This window comes from Suncus etruscus, chromosome 18 (assembly GCF_024139225.1).
Source record: "Suncus etruscus isolate mSunEtr1 chromosome 18, mSunEtr1.pri.cur, whole genome shotgun sequence".
Classification (NCBI taxonomy): Eukaryota; Metazoa; Chordata; class Mammalia; order Eulipotyphla; family Soricidae; genus Suncus; species Suncus etruscus.
The window spans coordinates 29,619,235-29,639,608 of NC_064865.1; the positions used below are offsets into that span (position 1 = coordinate 29,619,235).

Sequence of the window (20,374 nt, forward strand, 5' to 3'; positions counted from 1 at the left end):
TTCAGTTGGTAGGAAGAACTTGCTGAAAAATAATAATCCAAGATGCTTCAATAATGTGTAAATTAACTTATTCAAACATTTTTATTTAGTATAGAAGAAATATACAGATTTTTGTAAAACTCAACACAAATAATTTCTAATTACTTTTAGTATTATTTTTCCATGTTCCTAAAGTATTTATTTCACATTATTTTACCTCAGATACTTGAAGAAACTGTATGAATTAAAAAAATCAAGATGAAAACTGTCTCATTAAGTTTTTTCTAAATGTCATCCCACTCCCTATTGTAAATAGAATTTTGGTTCTTAAAATTATTTTTATGGCCAGGATACTATTTGTTAAAGAACAAAGTGTCTACATAATTTGGTAGATTAGATTAACAGAAACTAAACAAATGATAATTTACAAGGGCTTAGTTTACTCTTGGAGACAAGACTAAGAGTTCTGTGTTGATGGTATTGAGGAGAGGTTGGGGGAGAAGGCTTGCAGTGCTGAGAGATTGGACTCTTGACCTTGAACATGCAAATTTTGTGTTCCAGTACTTTAAACCATCTCTCAGCCCCCTAGCAAAAAATTCTAAATTTCTTCAGATACGAAAGAGAAACTTACCATACATTGAGTCTAAAAATAATAGTTACATACTCAAATTACTTTGAAAGACATTCTTGGAAAACCAATTGTTTTTCATGGTGTAAATAAATGATGGACAAGAAGATAGCTTGAATTGAATAAATCAGCATGAAACTTTAAGTTTTTTTAATTCTGAGATAATAGGATTAAAAATATCTAATATTCTAATAAAGATTATCTAATTGCTCTAATATGGATTTGAATAATAGAGTAACTCAACTCCTTTAGCCAAAGAACATATAAGTAGTTTAACCCTATTTTCAAGTAGATCCAATTTTATTTAAAACAGATTTCCCGAATCATTCGAACATCCTGTGGAAATGCATTGCTAGTGGGTGTTGGCGGTTCTGGAAAACAGAGTCTGTCAAGATTGGCATCTTTTATAGCTGGATATCAAATATTCCAGATAACTTTGACCAGGTATGATAAAACAGGATAGTTTGTTTCTTTATATATTATTTATAACTTACAAATGATCCTGAATAACCTTTTATCTTAAATATTTGAGCCTTTTCTATATACTTTTTGGTGTCTATGAGTGGTTTCTTTTTATCTTTTGTACTTTGAGTTTTCTTTGGCTTATAACAAAGTTATAGGGTTTGTACACATGTTCATCTGCTTGTATGTGGGTGGGGGGGATGTGTGGACCCTTAGGGATGCTTAGCTCAGAAGATCTTGGAGTCCCTCCCAACAACCAGACCGTCAGTTTGATTTGAGGACCTGAAACTGCAGTGTTGTTCCAACTCTAAATGGTGTGTCTGCATTGCTCCTGGGCTTCTAGGACCACAGCTGGAGTTACTAAAGGGATCTTGTAGTTCTATGGACTAAAACCAGGATCAGCTGCATTCAAGTCATGACCTTAACCCTTGTACTAACTCTCTGACTCACCACTCTATATATGTTTTAGGTCACTTTTCAAATAAAATATGTACCCCTCTTCTACTGCCAAATAGAAAATTTATAAGAGCATTTTAATAACATAAAATTGTAAATGTATAGATTTATTTGGTTAAATTAAATTAGTTGTCCTAATTTAAAAATTATGGGATTTAATCTAAAACAAACACGTTTCTTGCTGCTTTTTAAATAACTGTAAAATCAGAATGCATTGGATTTGCACTAGCTACTCTCAAGCACCTGCCACCCTGAGATGGAGCATGGCTGTCCTCCAAATTACCAGGTGCCTCAACATCCCTGCCTTGCTCTTTGGCATCATCTAACTGATTCCTTTAGGAATCTGAGTTTGTGATCTGGGTTGGGGAGCATTGCAATTATTATAGTCAGGAATAAAGAGCATTTATTAAAAATATATTTAAGCACCATAAGTACAAATATGTTTGTAGATGGGTTTCAGTTATAAAAAAGAACACCCCCCCTTTACCAGTGCAACATTCCCACCACCAATACCCCCATCTCCCTCCTACCCCATCCCCTACCTGTATTCAAGATAGACTTTCTAAGGAATGAAGAGCCTTAAATCAAGGCAAGTGTTATTAGTTATATTTTCTTATTTCTGTATTTTTGATGCTCTGATATCTAGGACATGGGTGACCATAGAGGGACAGCATCTCCTGGGGCTAGTCAATCATGGAGAACTAGCCACAAACACTGTTTAACTTATACACTAACCCAGAGCTCTTACTCCAAATTATTCACTATGCTTTACGGCTTATGATACTCCAAACCAGTCAACAGGAAACAACACTTGTGAAGTAGAGCTTGCAGAAATAATTCAAAATAGTCAATCTTAAATTTGCTTAACACTCCTAGCATTCATTTTCTCATGGATCTACAGTAAAGGCTATTGCTTATGCTTTTCATTTATTCCCACTGTCCAGCCTTCCTGTGCTTCCCCCCATGTGGCACAATGCCATATGCCATGCCTTCTCTTGTTTGTAGGTACCTATAAGTAGGAACATCTTCCTTCATGCAAGTTCTTTCCATTCTTCATGTCTTAACAAACAAATCCTTGGTGAATTTTAAAGTGGCAGTCAACTTGATTAGACACTTGTGAGACACACAATGAAATAATCTACAGTCACAGAAAAAATGAAATCATTCAGTTTGCTGCAGAGAAAATGAGTCTGAAAATGTTGGTAAAAGTAAATAAAGCACAAGAATTGGAAACAACAGTTCAAGTGACAAACTCAGGGATGTGAATAGGTGCAGGAACTGCACTTAAGAAGTGAAGATGCAGAGATAAATTTCAAAACTCCTCAAATAGCTTAGCTATGGTGAAAGAGAAAAAATCAAAACTTAGAAATAAGTGCATTTTTATTATGCCTATATATCTATAGATAACAGTAAGTTTAATATTAAAATGTCAAGGCAGCCCAAAGAGATAACACAGAGTTTAATGTACTTGCCTTGCACACCACTGACCCTGGTTCTACTCCCATAACAACATATGATGTCCTAAGTACCACCATGAGTGCTAAGCATAGAGATAGGAGTATTCTCTGAGCACTTCTGTGTATGGCTCAATAAAATAGGGAAAAAAAACCGAAGGGTTGGAGATATGGTTATGGCACATACCTAGAATGCAGTCCTTTGGTTCAACCTCTGGCATCAAATTGTTTCCTAAGCATTGCCAGGTTGAGCTCTGGAGGCCTCCATCACCTCCAGCTGTGAAGTATAGCTCTCGTCCCCAAAGCACCACTGAGTATGCCCATGGAGGCCTTCCTATCTGCACCAGCATGTAACACCAGGGTAGTCTGCTTAATCACTGGCACTGCAGAGCCCATGCAGCATAATGTCTTAGATCCTCTTCATTGAACTCTTGATCTGATTGGTCAAGAATCACCAGAAAAATCTCTTAGGACATCCAAAGCACCATTTGAAAGCCTGCACCCCAATAACAAAACAAAACAAAACAAAACAAAATAACAATGTGAATTCATTTCCTTAATAATTGAAAGACTGAAAAATCAGTGAGAAAATTGCTTATCATCTCCAGGCCAGACCACCCTGCAGGAAAAAAAGTCTTGCCCTCACTGATGCAGCTACATCTCAGCAAGCCACCATCCTTTTCTTTTTAATGAATACTCTGCCTGTAAATTTAATTTTGAAAGGAATGAGTTGGATTCTTTTGATGGCAGCCTTGCTGCTGAGATCTACAGGTTTTCTTAGAATTACTGAGTTCAGTTCCAGATTATCACAATAGGAGAATATTGCGATAAAGTGAGTAAAACCATAAACATTTTGGTGTCTTAGTGCATATAAAAGTTAAGCTTACTCTAAAATGTAATCTGTTAACTTTCCAATTGCACTTTTTATTTTATAAAATCAATATGGATAATTTAATTTACAAAGGCTGTATGCTCAAAAAATTCTCATCACTAAGTCTTTGCCTGTCGACTCATCAATGTAGTGAAAGTTGGGGGAGACAGGGCAATTCCTTAAAATAATAGAATAGTGAAGTTCTCTGCATGGCTTGACTACTTTCATTATAGTTTTCTCTACTTCGTGTAATGCTCCTGATAGCATTTGCCCTCAGCAGAACTTTCAGACTGGAGCTCATCTTCTCAAGCCCTGTCACTGTTTTGATCAATTAACTTGATCCAATATTCAGAATTCGTCAACATTTCAACAGTTCTCACAGCAACTTTCCCATCTCAAAAAGCCACCTCTCTTACTCACCCATCAAAAGTGATGACTCAATTAAATATTTAACATTATATTGTAAAAATTCAGTCACATCTTAAGGCTCCACTTAAAATTCTAATCCTCTGTAAGATTTACACAACACCTGCAGTTCCTTTTTTCACTGAGATTCCTCAAATGTATTCAGGAGGTTTCGGATCAACTTCCTCCCAGTCCTATTGATGTGTATGTTTTAATCTCCTCAAACAAACCACAGATGTTCTTAATGGCCTCTGGAGTGTCTAATACTTTAGAGATAGTGTTGTGAATTAATTTTTGCCAGATCCATTAGAGGAATCACTTTCCTAAAAAAAAATGACTTTGTGGGGCATATTTTTTTGAAGTAAAAAGACTTGCAAGTTTTTTATCTATTAGCTGCAGAACAAATATATTAACTACACCAAAACAATATTTTTCTCTATGTAAACCTCCATCAAAGTACTTTTGTGACCTGGTTTACCATCAAAAAATAATAATACTTTGGGTTTTTCCCTTTGTTTTGTTTTTGAACCACAATGAACAGTGCTTGGGGACTCTTCTTGACTGTGGAGGTAGCTCCTGTTGGTGCTAGTGGACTATGGAACCAAAACTGGGCCTCCCACATGTGAAGCCAGCATTCAGTTGAGTTATCTCTCTGGCCTCAAACACAGTAAGAGTTAGAAAGCAATTGTTTTTATGAACAGTAGATCTCAAGAGTGGGTTTAAAACATTGTAAACCACATAAACCAACATGCTGTTATCCAGGACTTATTGTTCCATTTGTGAAACACAGGATGTGTATAATTAGCATCATACTTGAGTCCTAAGATTGGGGAGATGGCAAATAAGCATTGGATTCAACTTCAAAGCACTAACTGCATTAACCTCTAATAAGATAGTCTATTCTTTGAAGCTTTGAAGCCAGGCATTTATTTCTCTCTCGTATCAGTTTACCCTAGATGGAATGCCCTTCCAATATGAAATGCTCCATCTACATTGAAATTCTGCTATTTAGTGTTGCTACACTCATCAATAAGCTTAGCCAGATCTACTGGAGATAAGATAAAAATCTTTCCTTAAATTCCAGTTTTCTCCAGCAGTTTCCTCACCTCTTCCAGACATAGAGAATTCAGAGAATTAGTCTTCTTCTGGATTAGAGTTTGACTTAAGGAAATGTTGAGTAGTTTGATTTATTTTATTTTCAAATTACTGAGGCCATTCCTATCAGGAGTAAGCTTACTACTTCTTTTATGGGGGGGGATATAAGAAAATATATGAAAGACAGTATGGTAATAATATTTAGAGACAATAGATACAGAGGGCTGGGAGGATTGCCTATGATATGAATCTTGCCACAAAGAGAGGTGAGTACAGTTAGAGTACTAACTGCTCTGATAACTACCATGACAATGATAGAGAGAGAAGCAGAATGCTAGTCTCAGAGACAAGCAGGGTGATGCGAAGGAGGGAAATGGGGGCAGGAAAGTTGCACTGGTGAAGGGCAGCGTACAATTTATGACTAAAACTCAACTACAAACATTTCTGAATACACAGTGTTTAAATAATTTAAATAAAACAATTAGTTGAATGAAACCTGGTTAGTACAGCACACTGATGGAGTGAATACATGTTGCTTTCTATTGCTAAATCGGCTAATATGAAAAGGCAAGACAGGTTGGGAGCATGAGGAGTTTGTCAAAATCCAAATTAGCTTTGTGCTGGGCTTACTCACCAATGATTTAAAATTTCAGACAAAAAAAAAAAACTATTTGAAAGAAAGCACAGCAGGAAGGGTGTTTGTTTGCTGACCCGAGTTCAATCCCTAGCACGCCATAATGTCCTCCAAGCTCACCAGGAGCGACTCCCGAATCATGGGGCCAGGAATAATCCCAAGTACCATCATTGAGTGGACCTGCAAACATGCCTCTCTGCTGCCTCCCCAGAGCTCCTTCTTCCAACCAAGAGATCAGAGCAGGCTTCACCCCGCAATACCCGAAAGCCCACAGGTGCTTGTAGGTCTCCAGCATCTGTAGAGCTTCCTCTGAGAGGCATCCAGGCATGGCCAGTCCAGCGGGGAGAAGCTCACGGCCATGTTGGGGAAGGTCACTGTAGCCTGGAGACAGGATATCAGAGGGTGTGGGCCCATCTTCTCCAGCTTGGATTATTCCCAAAGAGCAGCAAGCAGCAAGGCACATTGCAGAAAGTCCCAACCTAGACGACGCAGCTCTGGGGCGCTCAGAATGGCTAGTGGACGGATGAGAGAAAATTGTGGCTTTGGAGGCTCCTGTGGCTGCTGGGACCCCCCAAAACTGTTTGTCGGGCAGCGATGACAGCCGAATCAACTTATTACTTCCTAACACTTCTTTCACTTAATATTTGTGTATTACTGGAGTAGCATGTTGAATTCTTTCAATAATGTTACTTTGCATTCACTATGTGGTACAAGAGGCCAAGTTTTAGCTTATCTACTTTTTTGTTTGGTTTTGTTTTTTGGGGCTACACCCGGTGATACTCAGGGGTTAATCTGGCTATCCGCTCAGAAATGGCTCCTGGCTTGGGGACCATATGGGACACCGGGAATGGAACGGAGGTTTGTCCTGGGTCATCCGCGTGCAAGGCAAACTCCCTACCGCTGCGCTATCGCTCTGGCCCTGAGCCTATCTACTTTCAACATGTCTCCGTCTTTTAGTTTAATAGCTCTGCATCCTTGATAAAAGGAAAGCAATTCTTCACTGGAAGAATTAATAGTCACTGTAAGATTTTTATTTATTTATTTGTTTGTTTTTGGGCCACACCCGAGAACACTTAGGGGTTACTCCTGGCTCTGCCTTTAGAAATTACACCAGCTTGGGGGAACCAAGTGGGACATCAGGGATCAAACCCAGGTACGTTCTGGGTTATCCTCGTGCAAGGCAAATGCCCTATTGCTGCGCTATCACTCCGGGCCCATCACTGTAGGATTATTAATTGGTCTAATTGTAATACTGTTTTCCATGAATGAGGGAGGCCAGAAGGGAGTGAGAGAGATGGGAGGATCCAATGGATAAATCAGAACATAAGCATCCATTGATAGCATTCACTACTTGGTGTGATTCTAAGTGTCTATAAAAACAATTGAAGCAGTAATATCAAAGATCTGAGTAAATAGAATAATAATGAAAAAGCTTAAAATATGGTCAGAATGAACCAAAGTGTGACAAAGAGACAAAACAGATGCAAACTATTGGAAAAGAGCAGCAATAGCATTGCTCAATGCTCAATAGTATTGCTCAATACTTTCTTACGTTGTCACTTATTCACATAAGTATTTTTAGGCTACAACAGCTCTAATGCCCAGAATAACTTTAAAAATTAAATATTAATTTTGTTAATGAAGAAATGTGAAGGGCTTTTTCTAAAAGCTAAAAATAGGGATTTGATGTCTGCTGTTTTGTTTTGTTTTGTTTTGTTCTACTGCTCACAGTCTGCATAAGGCCATATGGCTTTATACTAAACTCTCTGGTTTGACAGCAAAAACCTTGAAGTGGGTGTCTCTTTTTATGATTCTTGTCACCAAGTTATTCATGAGAATTTGTGTGCACTTATGAAATTATTTTCTTTATTTTTACCCATTACATCACCTCTGGTAGCTTAGACATTTATTAGGAACCAAAGTTAGCTGAGAAGCAAAAAATCAACTTCTCATAATCTATTGTCACAAAATTGTAACATTTTTGCCCCTGTAGGCTTCCTTCGAATGTAGCCATTTAATACAATGTGAAAATTACCATTATATATAATTTATCACTAATTTAATTTATAATTTATCTTGACGTTCTTACTGATCCAAACTCATTCAAATTTCAGATTGGTTTTAGATATTATACATATGTTCACTAGGGCAAAATTTGCTACTGAAGACTGTCAAATTGCAGGAAATTGAAGTTTATTCTCAGATACATGAATCACTTCTGGTAAATTTCCCATATCTTGCTTTTCAGGTTAAGTAGTACATATTTGTTTGAATTACACCCAATCTGTTTCAGCAGGTGCTATTACTCACTATCTTTTGGAGCAGGTGCAGATTAGGTTTGAATTACCATAGTGTTATATTGTGCTTTTAGAGAAATTATGGTTGTATATACATATTTTTAAGTTTCTCATACTTCTTCACTTCTTCTTTTTAGGTCTTATAATGTCACTAATCTAACAGATGATTTAAAATCTTTATACAAAGTTGCTGGTGCTGAGGGAAAAGGTATCACCTTCATCTTTACTGACAATGAAATAAAAGATGAAGCTTTTCTAGAATATCTTAACAACCTGCTCTCTTCAGGGGAGGTAAGTCTCAAAAGTGTAGAAAAGCCTCATTTTTTAAATAAAAAATATGTTATATTTGAATAGAAAAGACAGCCACCTTTTATGTCAGGTCATTTAATATAATCTGTTTTTCACTTTAGAAATGATTCATGTGATTTGGTGAGTTTTTTAAGTCCCTCTGAAAATATTATTGCCTACCTCTGGATGTTTAATGATAGCTTTTTCATTTTAAATATTTGTATTTTCACTATTATTAGGTTCATAATTAATTTTATGAGAATCAAAGTTCCCGCACAAATATACACACTTACATAATCAGAAGGCATAGAATGAATGGTTGATAGAGTTCTAGCAATTGTTAAGGCTGGAGTGAAAGGACACTAGGTAAGGCACTTGCCTTGAATATGCCCTACCTACTATACTATTGCTCCAGTACTATTGTATTCCATAAGGTTCCCTGGAGCCTGCTAGGAGTGATATCTGAGCCCAGAACGAGGAGTAATCCCTGAGTGCCACTGGCTGTGGCCCAAAACAAAACAAACACAAAAGAGTTCTAGCAGTTGTTTAAATCACTATTTCTGCTATTTTGGCATTACTTGTATCAACACTTATCAGCACTTCTAACACCACATAGTTGCCTGAAGCTTCATTAGAAGGACTTGTGAAATTCATCATCATAGCTGTCCTCATGGTTAAGACTGTTTATAGAAACACAGTAGGATTCATAGCTGAATTGGTAAAATTAGAGTCTGGATATAGCTATATTCAGGTTTCTTATGTTGCACAAAGGAGACCATAGAGAATGTGTCCCTCTCTAAAAGGGAAGTGCAGGTAGCTGTTATACCTAATTTCTGTTCTGAGAAGTTGTTTGAACCTCAAAGTCCAAGAGTTGTATTGAAGCTGCTCATGTTGTCATTCCTTGTTTTACCATTCAGTCATAATTCCAGACTCTCAAAAAGTAAGAGTTATTCACCCGATATTATGATATTTATCTAAATAGACTAGGCACAGGAAAAGAACCTTTTTTCAATTAGTAATGGAAGAGGCGTTCTAAAAAGTTTCTATGTGCCAGCTAATAACCACCCCCTGCAAGCTTATCAATCTTAAAATCAGGTCAGATGGGTGAATTCTGCCTGCACGATTTTGTTTATTGATGCCCAAGCTAATTGACTTCCTTGGATCCAGCATTGAGACTGACTTGTAAGAGCAGAGTCTTCTGCTAGACATTCTAAAAAGAGATTTGGAGCCATGCAGAGATTGCCTTTCAGAGTGAGATTTCTAAGAAATAGGAGACATAATTAGTTTCTGGTTAAGATTCTCAGTGAAAAGAAAAATGGTATACTCTTAAGAATCTCTGGCCAACCAGGGATCTGACTGTGGAGCAGCAGAAAGGAAATATGAAAAGTTGACATTTCATTAGGAAAAGGACCAGATGATAGCAGTGATTTGGCTGTGGGGAACTTTTAAATAAAACCTTTCTTTCCTCTTCCTCCGAGATCTCCAATTTGTTTGCACGCGATGAAATGGATGAAATCACTCAGGGTCTGATATCTGTGATGAAGCGTGAGCTCCCTCGCCATCCTCCAACCTTTGATAATCTATATGAATACTTCATTTCAAGGTCCAAAAGGAATTTACATGTTGTTCTCTGCTTTTCTCCGGTGAGCTTTTGTTCTGTTTATATTCATGTACAAGAAGTTACTTACTCAAATATACTTAGTTTGCCCATCTATTAGAAAATTTGTTCTGTCACTAACATTTGTTACAATGAACTCAAGATATTTAATAATTCACTGTCATCCATCTCTACTGATCTTTGAAATCTCATTTGGTGTGTATGAGTTAAAATATATTATCAATTTATTGCATAGCCTACAACTTTTTGTGTACTATTTAGAGTCATGGGCCATTTAATTATAAGTACTAGGTGAGATAATCTTGTCCATTAACCTCCAATATAAAACACAATATATAATGTCCCTAATGTTGATTTTAATATTTCTAGCTTAAGGTACTATCAAATTTAGTAGTTATAAGCCAGTCATGTATGTCCACAGTAAATAAGTAAAAATGAATACTTAGTACTGCTTGCCCCATTATTCAGAAGCTATGTGTGCAAGGGTTCTACCATTCTAGAAAGTATTTATGTAGAACATTTTCACATCACAGAAAGTTCCAGTAGACAGCCCTACTCTAGGGTTCTCACTAATAATTCACAAGACTGGATCGAGGATATAGCTCAAGAGGTCTGGAACATATGTTTTGCATAAATGAGACCCCAGATCTAATCTCAGCACTGCATATCCTTTGAGCATTCCCAGAAGTAACCAATGAACACTAACCTGGGAACAAGCTGCTGAGAACTATGGGTGTGGTCACAAAATAAGAACAAATAACTGGGCAAGAGAGAGAGTACAGGGATTAAGGACATGTCTTGTATGTGACTGATCTTAGTTCTTCGTAAGTTCTTACACTGCATATCTTCCTCTGAGCAGTTCCAGGAATGACTCCTACCAATTGAACTCTCTGGTTCTATACAGGTCTTACCCACAATCATATATTTTTGAAGGAAGTTGATGGAGCTAGGAGTGCTCAGGGGTTTTTGGCTCTGTGCTCAGTGGTGCTCAAAAGATCTTATGTGGTGTTTGGAATAGGGAGGGTATGCTTTATTCAAGGCAAGTTCCTTACTCCCTGTTCTAGCTTGCTATAAATTACTATAAATTAAATTTCATTTAACTGCTGTATCCCCTATTCTTCTGACTCATCTACAAAATGAACCTAATATATCTCACACACAACTCTTCAGATATTTGAAGAAAGACTTGCTGACTCTCTTGGGAAGTTCCTTCTTAGACCCACTCCCTTCCATTCCTTCTGCTATTCTCACTTGTTCCAGACCCCAGCCTTTCACTGGCCTGGCCATCTCTTCTTATAAAGATAACTTCTTAGAATGGAACCAGATGTCATCTGAGAGCACAGAAGAACATTAAAATATTACTTCCCATCACTTGGAAATTTAATTTATATATTAATGAAGTTAAAGAATTAAAATTTTATTTTATGATGTAATTCAGTTGACTCAGATTGCATAAATTCTCTCTTACTGAATTAAAATTTCTCTAATGTTTTATATCTTGGCTATCAATAGGTTGGTGAAAAGTTCCGTGCCCGTTCTTTGAAGTTTCCTGGCTTGATCTCAGGTTGTACCATGGACTGGTTCAGTCGCTGGCCAAAGGAGGCTCTGGTTGCAGTGGCCTCCTATTTTCTATCAGACTACAGTATTGTCTGCTCTATGGACACCAAGAAACATGTTGTAGAAACAATGGGTCTCTTTCATGATATGGTTTCAGAGAGCTGTGAAAATTATTTTCAAAGGTAAGTAATAAGCATGATAGCTATAAAGCCACAAACTTTGTATGCCAAATAAAAATAAAATGTCACATCCAGTAAAAGACTATCGATTGAGCAAAATCACAGTCTTAGTTTTTTTTCTTGTTTTGATTTGCAAGTTATTATGTATTGAAAAGATGATGAATAAATGAGGTTTCAAAATTAACTAGTGTCCATACTTAAATACCTCTTTCCCTTCAGGCTTCCAAGTAACAGATGCTTAATGAATCATTTTATTTCATTTGCTTAATTTTTCTTTTGAAAATGACTTAATGAATTCACTATAAACTGTATAAAATTAGTTTCTTATTCAAATGAATTATTTATTTTGATTAAAGAAGCACACTGTTTTAAAGTTTCATTATTTCCTTATGCTAAGGGAACATTTTGGTTTTGAATTTGCATCACTTAGTCTTATCAATGTTTTTATGCCAAATAATTAGGAAGCAGAATTTTAATTGACTAAAAGTCCACTCCGAAAAGTGGCAGTAGTGTATGTAAAAGCTGGTGTGAACAATTTTTAAAAAATGCAGAATTTTCCACACAAAGCATGGTGTTTGCTGAATGCAGTTGCTAAAAATAAATAATAGGAGGTAGTTGCATCTCTGGAAAACAGGTTTTTCCTTAGAGTAAATGGATGGAAGTATAGAACCTGTGTCAAAGGTTGTAGAACATGCCAGAGAGATTATGCTTGTTTCTCTCCATAGATATTCTAATAACACTTTAAATGATTTTGCAAGAACTTTTTTTCACAAAAATGTATGTATCTCAGAATTTTCACTTACTTAAATCATATCCAGGTCATACTTCTTCAAGGAAAACTCTTGGATTTTTGTTTGTTGTTTTAATTAATCTATGTGTGTTGCTTTTTACTGTTAGTAAGATTTCTATTTAATTTTGTAATATTTTGGCTCACAATATCTTTTTTATTTTTTGGTCCATACTCAGCAGTCTTCAACACTTACTCATGAATCACTTACTGTGGAATCATTTCTGGTGGAGTTTGGGGGACCAGATGTAGTGTTGGGGACCTAACCTGAATCAGCTCTAATCAAAGCAAGTATTTTACTTGTTGTATTATCACTCTGGCCTGGCCTAAACTATTAATAACAGTTTCTAGTGGACATAATTCCAATACCATACCCATCACTAGTGTTCCCATCTGTCTCCCCCAACCCCATTCCCATTCCTTCTCACTCACTCTTAACTCATTTGTGTGTTAGTCTCCCTTTTATATTGCCTTTGGATTTCTGTTGCTACCTCACTGGGTAGTTTTAAGTCCCACGTATAAAATATAATTATGTATATTTCATTTTTACCATTTTTACCACTCAGTGGACCAAGACCATGTGGTATAATGTACTACTATACAGCTCTAAGAAAGAATAAAATCATGCAGTTTGTATGCAACTGTTTAAATCATTTTCAACATGAAAAGAATTATTTGTAAGATATTTTTCCTTACTTAACTCAAATTCCACCTATAGCTGTCATTTATTGTGGAAAAATGTTTACCTTTGTGTAAGAACAAAAGCCTATATTATTTTTATTACTTTGTTATCTTAGGAAATAGCTAATACTGTCTTAAATTTTAAAAACTCATTCTGATTATAACATTCATACAATGCTTTGATAGTCATACATATATTCCGGTTATTAAAAATTTTAATGTACAATATAAAAAAGTTAATGTATATTTAAGTAATACAATACATAAATACAATTAATAATTTTAAATTCATCAGCTTACCAATGGTGAAAAATTATTTTATAGTAAAATAACTATGTAAATATATCTCCCTTTACTTATTGCTATTGGTTTATGGTAAAAAAAAAGCCATTTGTGTTGAATGAATCCTTTAATTTTAATTAAATTTAATTTTAATTTTAGTGATTTGCAAACCCACCTACTTAGTTTCTATATGTAGAAAAGGGTAACTAAAATCTATGGAATTAAGGTAGAATGCAGAATATTCATTTCTTGATTTTGTATTTTCAAATAGTTTTCAATCATCACAAAATTCCAGAAGATGTAGAAGGTGATTTTTCTTTCAGTTTTTCAGACAAGTAAACCAATGTCCAGAGTGGCGATAAGTCCCCTAAAAGGTTTCTTAAATGTCAAAACATCAGATATTTTGTTTTTTCCATATCACTTTTCTAAGAAAATCACTCACAGTTCCTTCCTTTCTGCTGGTGATGACCTTTCATGGTTCTGCTGATTTAGTAATGAGATGGCGTCTATGTTGGCGTCTCACAAACGTACCTGGAAGGAGGGAAGTTAAAGCCATATTCTTTTTGCATACTTCAGTCTCCACACAATAAGGCACTGACTGCCCAGCATTTAAAAGTGTCAATTCTGTGTCATGAATAATTACAAGTCCTAGGAACTGGCCAACATCTTTTTTACTGTCCATTTTTCACAACTGCCTGTACTTTCCTGTTTGTAAAGTCAAAGTCATAAGTATCATTACTTATGATCTCAATCTAGTTAGCACTCTTAGAATTTCTTGAAGCTTTCTATCATACTTGGTTGGGGGAAACTAGATTCCTTAAAAACTTCTTTTATGTTTTTCTTCTGGGGGGCCACACCCAGTGACGCTCAGGGATTACTCCTGGCTATGCTCTCAGAAATCGGTCCTGGTTTGGGGTACCATATGGGACGCCAGGGGACGCCAGGGGATTGGACTGCGGTTCGTCCTAGGATAGCCGCTTGCACGGCAAACACCCTACTGCTTGCACCACCGCTCCTGCCCCCCTCCTTTGACTATTTTATTTTTTCCTTTGAATATTTTAAACAATTTTAAACATTTAAAATATGTTAAACATTTTTTCATTCTTCTTTCAGGTACCGCCGAAGAGCTCATGTGACTCCCAAATCTTACCTCTCATTTATAAATGGTTATAAAAACATCTATACTGAAAAGTTGAAGTTTATTAATGGACAAGCTGAACGGATGAATATTGGTAAGAGTATGGAATCTTATCTTTCAGAGGCGTGTCAGTATTTTGGCTAGTAGATATAGTAAATACTGACTTTATTGATAGTCAAAATAAACTATTATAAGGGACAATCTAAGAGGTCTTTTACACACTCCACATCACTAATCATGAAGAAGATGAAAATTAAAACAACAGTGAAATATTATCTCACATTACAGAGATTGGCACATATCACAAAGAACAAGCACAACCAGTGGCACAGATTCAGGGAGAAAGGCACTTTCATTCATTGCTAGTGAGAATGTAGACTGGTCCAGCCTTTTAGGGATATGAATATTCCTCAAAAAAACTATAAAATAAGCTTCCATATTACCCATCAATACCACTCCTAGGGATATACCCTAGAAACAGCAAAACATGCAGAGAAGTCCTCTCTATTCCTATGTTCATTGCAGCACTAATTAAAATAGCGAGTATCTGGAAACCCAAGTGCTGGAGAACAGATGAGTGGCTAAAGAAATGGTGATATAGCTACACAATGGAATACTACATAGCTGTTAGGAAAACGAAGTCATGAAGTTGTTAATACTTGGATGGATATGGAAATTATTAATCTGAGTAAAATGAATCAGAGGCAGAGGGACAGAAACAGGATAAACTCATTGTGGATATAAGAAAAATAAAAGATAATATGGTAATAATATCCAGAAACAATAAAAATGAGGGTCAGAAGGACAAATCCATGGTAGAAAGTTTACCATAATTAAGGTGAGTGCAGGTAAGGTAGATAAGGGTCCACTATGACAATTGATAGTTGGAACTGATCACTTTGGACATGACCTGGGTACTGAAAAGGTATAAAGTCATGTGCATAATATTTCTTCATTAACGATAGTGCAAACCACAGTGTCAAAAAGAAGAGTTATTAGTTATTATTTTGATTTACAGTATGACATCACAGAACCAGTTGTACATGCTGTTATTTGCACTTTTATAGGAGCCACAAAATGCTACTCTATTATTTGTCTTGCTTGCCATCTCAATCTCAATAGAACTCAAAATTGCAAAAATAATGTTTATAGATTATATACAAAGTCGCGAGCTATTTTTCTTCCTTTTCCTTCTTCCTTTTTCCATCTTTCTTTTCCTTCCGTCCATCATCCATCATCCTTCCTTCCTTCCTTCCCTCCCTCCCTCTTCCTTCCTTCCTTCCTTCCTTCCTTCCTTCCTTCCTTCCTTCCTTCCTTCCTTCCTTCCTTCCTTCCTTCCTTCCTTCCTTCCTTCCTTCCCTCCCTCTTCCTTCCTTCCTTCCTTCCTTCCTTCCTTCCTTCCTTCCTTCCTTCCTTCCTTCCTTCCTTCCTTCCTTCCTTCCTTCCTTCCTTCCTTCCTTCCTTCCTTCCTTCCCTCCCTCCTTTCCCTTTTTGTTTTTGGGCCACACCTGACTGCCTAATTTACTCTTGTCTATGTGTTCAGGGACCATTTCTGGAAGGACTCTGGGCATCATATGTGGTGCTAGGGATTGAACCTGAGACAACCACATGCAAGCAAATGCCTTACTACTGTACTATCTTTTTGATCCTAATGGTGACTAAGTTGACCTTAATCACTATGGTAGTGTGACTTTCCCTTAAATGTATGTACTGTATATTCTCTGACTGAGCTAATTTTTTTCACCTCATACTGAAATGCTCAAAAATAAGGTCAGTAATGCTGCTAAACTATATGTAGCTTTATAAATAACATGTTATGTATAAAACCAATCACCTTATATTTATTATAAAATGTATATTGTAATAAATATTGACTAAATATTTGATAAAATATATTTATATATTCACTGACACTATGAGTGTGTTGATACAGGTCTTGATAAGCTTATGGAGGCAAGCGAATCTGTTGCTAAACTTTCTCAGGAACTTGCAGTAAAGGAGAAGGAATTAGCAGTGGCTTCAGTAAAAGCAGATGAAGTGAGTTTGCTTTATTATATCTCTAGGAGTAAAGAATTTTTTCATTAAAAGTCACTTTTATAATGCTATTAAGAAGTAAGTAGCATAAACTTTATATACTAGTATGGTAAGATACTGTTAATAAGCTTACTTAATTTCTTAAACTTTAATTTATTTAAAGATGAACCTAAAATGTTGTATCCTTCACTTAGGCTAAGACTGTTTTCTTTTTAAGAAACCAGTATATTGTAGACTTCTTGGATGTCCCAAGTCTCACCTCAAGTTTAAAATCAGGAAGTAAATAGATAAGAGGAAAAGTTGGTACAGTCCAAACTAGAAATATACTTCTTACAATGTGCCAAGGTGTATGTGTTTTGTTCCCTTACTACGACCATTCCAGTTTCAAACTGCTTTCTGCTTTCATTCACTGAGAAAGTTAATAATGGTCTTAAAATATGTGTTCTTAAGGATCTAGATATAATGTGTAGAGACAAAGGCATGTGCCTTGAATATGACTAACACTCATTTGATTCCTGGCACCACATGGACTCCTGAACAACACTGGGTGCAAGTTTGGAGGCTCCCAAGCACTGCTGAAAAGACCTAGGCAAATTCCCAGTACTGCAGGGTCCACACAGCACCATATCCTTGTATTCTCACTTTAAACCACTAGCCGGGGTTGGTGGAGACTTACTAGAAGGGGTCCCCTGGGCCTCTTGAGCAACACCTGGAGATACTCTTTCCTCCACCATGTGAATATTTTTAAGTTGGATCTCATAGTTACTAAAATGAGAGAGATAGCATAGCTGAGGCTCTTAGTATTTTTATGACCTTCAGCAAACATTGTTATTATATGGGCCTTAATACATTTTCTGGCCTTATTCTATTACATCGACTTGAACTGTAACCATTTTTAGAAATTGCATAGCATAGCAACACCATTTTTTGAAAGCCTAAGATGATTATTTATAGATTCTAAGCATGATGAAAGCTTAGGAAATAGAAGATGGCAAGGAACTGCTTCAAGAAATTAATTTCAAACACCCTAAAATAGAAATGACGTAGATGGAGGATAAATGCAGTCTGGCTCGTGTTTTATATTCTATTTAATAAATATCCTCTCTCTGTTCCAGTCTGTCTGTTTTGCTCCAAAGAATGCTGTTTGTTCTCATGTGTTTCCTCAATTTAACAGGTGTTAGCTGAAGTCACTATAAGTGCTCAAGCCTCAGCCAAAGTTAAAAATGAAGTACAGGAGGTCAAAGACAAGGCCCAAAAAATTGTGGATGAAATTGATTCAGAAAAAGTAAAAGCTGAGTCTAAACTTGAGGCGGCTAGACCTGCTCTGGAGGAAGCAGAAGCAGCCCTGAACGTGAGCTGTCCTTGTCATCTCTCCCAGCACAAATCTTTGTGGTCGTCATATTTTAGTGTTTGAAATTCACTGTGACATTTCTGGGGTTAGAAAGAGAAATGAGTTTCTTTGAAAATTCATTGTTGTTGTGGGGGCCATATCTTGCACTATTTTTGGAGGCCATGCGGTGCTGTCTCAAACCAGATACCTTTCTGAAAGGTTTACTTCTTTGACCCCTTTGTTTTCTAATCACCTTGTATCTGCTATGACACATACTCTTGGTTTAAAGCCATTGCGTTTTCTCTAGTCCTCAGAAATGAGAGAGATTCTTTTGTTCATTGTTGGAAACAAAAATAAAAATTATTTTCAATGGAAGACTAATTGCTTTTATCGAAGAATGAATAAGTTTATGGCAATCAATGAATAATAGGGTAGCAATAACAAGGCCTGTGTCTCACTCTAAGGATTCTAAAAAACATTGAAGCAGAGAGAAAGATCACTTAACCAAATGAGTCTTTGAAAAATTTTTTTATTGATTTTGTAATATTTTGATCTTTCTTGCCTTAAATGCCTTATTTCAGCTGATAGATAAAACCTTAAAATATCTATTTGAGCCCTATGTTATAATGACTTCTCCTATATCATTTGAGTTCCCTACCTTTCATAAACAGAGAAATATTCAAAATAAAACTAAATTTTCTTAGATGTAGGGTCTTGCTCCTCTTTCTATAGTCACAATAACATATCTTTCCTGAAAATCAATGTATTTAAATGTAACATCGTGGTAATTTGTTGCTAGCAGAGATCTTGGGTTCTATGTAATAAATGAGAATGATAGTTAAAAACAATAAGTTAAGAACCACAGGTTAAAAAAAAAGAATTCCTAAATAGCAATGAATGAACCATCATGAAAAAAAAATCTTAGAACTTAAATTCCTAGGGCATGTCAGGAATTATGGGGAAATAAATATTAAAGCTTTCTAGTTAATTTTTTTTCATCTATTAACTCTATTTAGCAATATGTATTCTTTTGTTTCCCAAATACAGACTATCAAACCCAATGATATTGCCACAGTGAGGAAACTTTCCAAACCCCCTCATCTCATTATGAGAATCATGGACTGTGTTCTGTTACTGTTTCAAAAGAAAATAGATCCAGTTACTATGGATCCAGAGAAACCTTGTGTCAAGCCATCCTGGACAGAGTCATTAAAAGTAAGTGAAGTCTATTTTGGCAATCCAGGAAAGTATCAACTGTGTGAAGGATATGCACTAAGAGCTAGAGAATAATTACTCCTTTTCTCCTGGAAGAATTATTTTATGGGGCCTTCCCCCAAATGTAAGTAAGGGAAGATTTTTCAAACTGGATATCTTTTTTAAGTATTTACATAAATAACTTATGTATATAAATGTATATGTATATAAATATATAAAATATATCCAGAAGCAAGCATTGGCATCATTTGTATGTCAATTTACCCCAATTCCAAAAATCCCAAACAGGACCTAAATGGTGAGTGGCAAAGAGGTACATTTACAGGACAAGAAGTATACATAATTTAAATATTTTTAATTTTATTTTGTTTGGGGTCACACCAATTGGTGCTCAGGAATTACTCCTGGCAATGCTCAGGGAATCATATGGGATGCCATGGATCAAACCCTGGTTGGCTGCTTGCAAGACAAGTGGGTACACTGTGCTATTGCTCTAGCTCTAAGTCCATATTGTTTTCTTTATCTCAACTACTTCCATAGTCACAATTTGTGCTTAAAGCAAGTCAATTGTTAATTCTTTGGAAAAATCCAATTTAGAGTTACATGCTAATTGAGTAAGAAAGCCTCCAGAACTCATGTTCTATAATATGTTTTTTTTTTTCAGTTGATGAGTGCGACAGGATTCCTGTGGAGTCTTCAGCAGTTCCCCAAGGACACTATAAATGAGGAGACAGTTGAGTTCTTACAGCCATATTTTAATATGGAAGATTATACCTTTGAAAATGCCAAAAAAGTTTGTGGGAATGTAGCAGGTTTGCTATCCTGGACGCTTGCTATGGCAACATTTTATGGTATCAATAAAGAAGTGTTGCCTTTGAAGGTAAAAACTCCCTTTCTCCTAGTAAATTAATGTTTCATACAATCAATCATCAGTATTACTTTTATTAAAAAAAATAAAGCAACAACAAAGCTTCCCCTGATCAC

General features: G+C 36.1%; 1 protein-coding gene across 1 annotated transcript in view; it reads left to right on the forward strand.

The window, feature by feature from the left end:
* DNAH8 (dynein axonemal heavy chain 8) overlaps window positions 1-20,374 on the forward strand; it is a 406,635-nt gene that overhangs the window by 235,647 nt on the left and 150,614 nt on the right. The window contains 9 exon segments of the mRNA XM_049765310.1: window positions 921-1,051; window positions 8,419-8,572; window positions 10,048-10,212; window positions 11,700-11,926; window positions 14,787-14,905; window positions 16,745-16,848; window positions 18,020-18,196; window positions 19,223-19,390; window positions 20,055-20,270. Of these exon segments, the coding sequence (XP_049621267.1) occupies window positions 921-1,051; window positions 8,419-8,572; window positions 10,048-10,212; window positions 11,700-11,926; window positions 14,787-14,905; window positions 16,745-16,848; window positions 18,020-18,196; window positions 19,223-19,390; window positions 20,055-20,270 (1,461 nt within the window).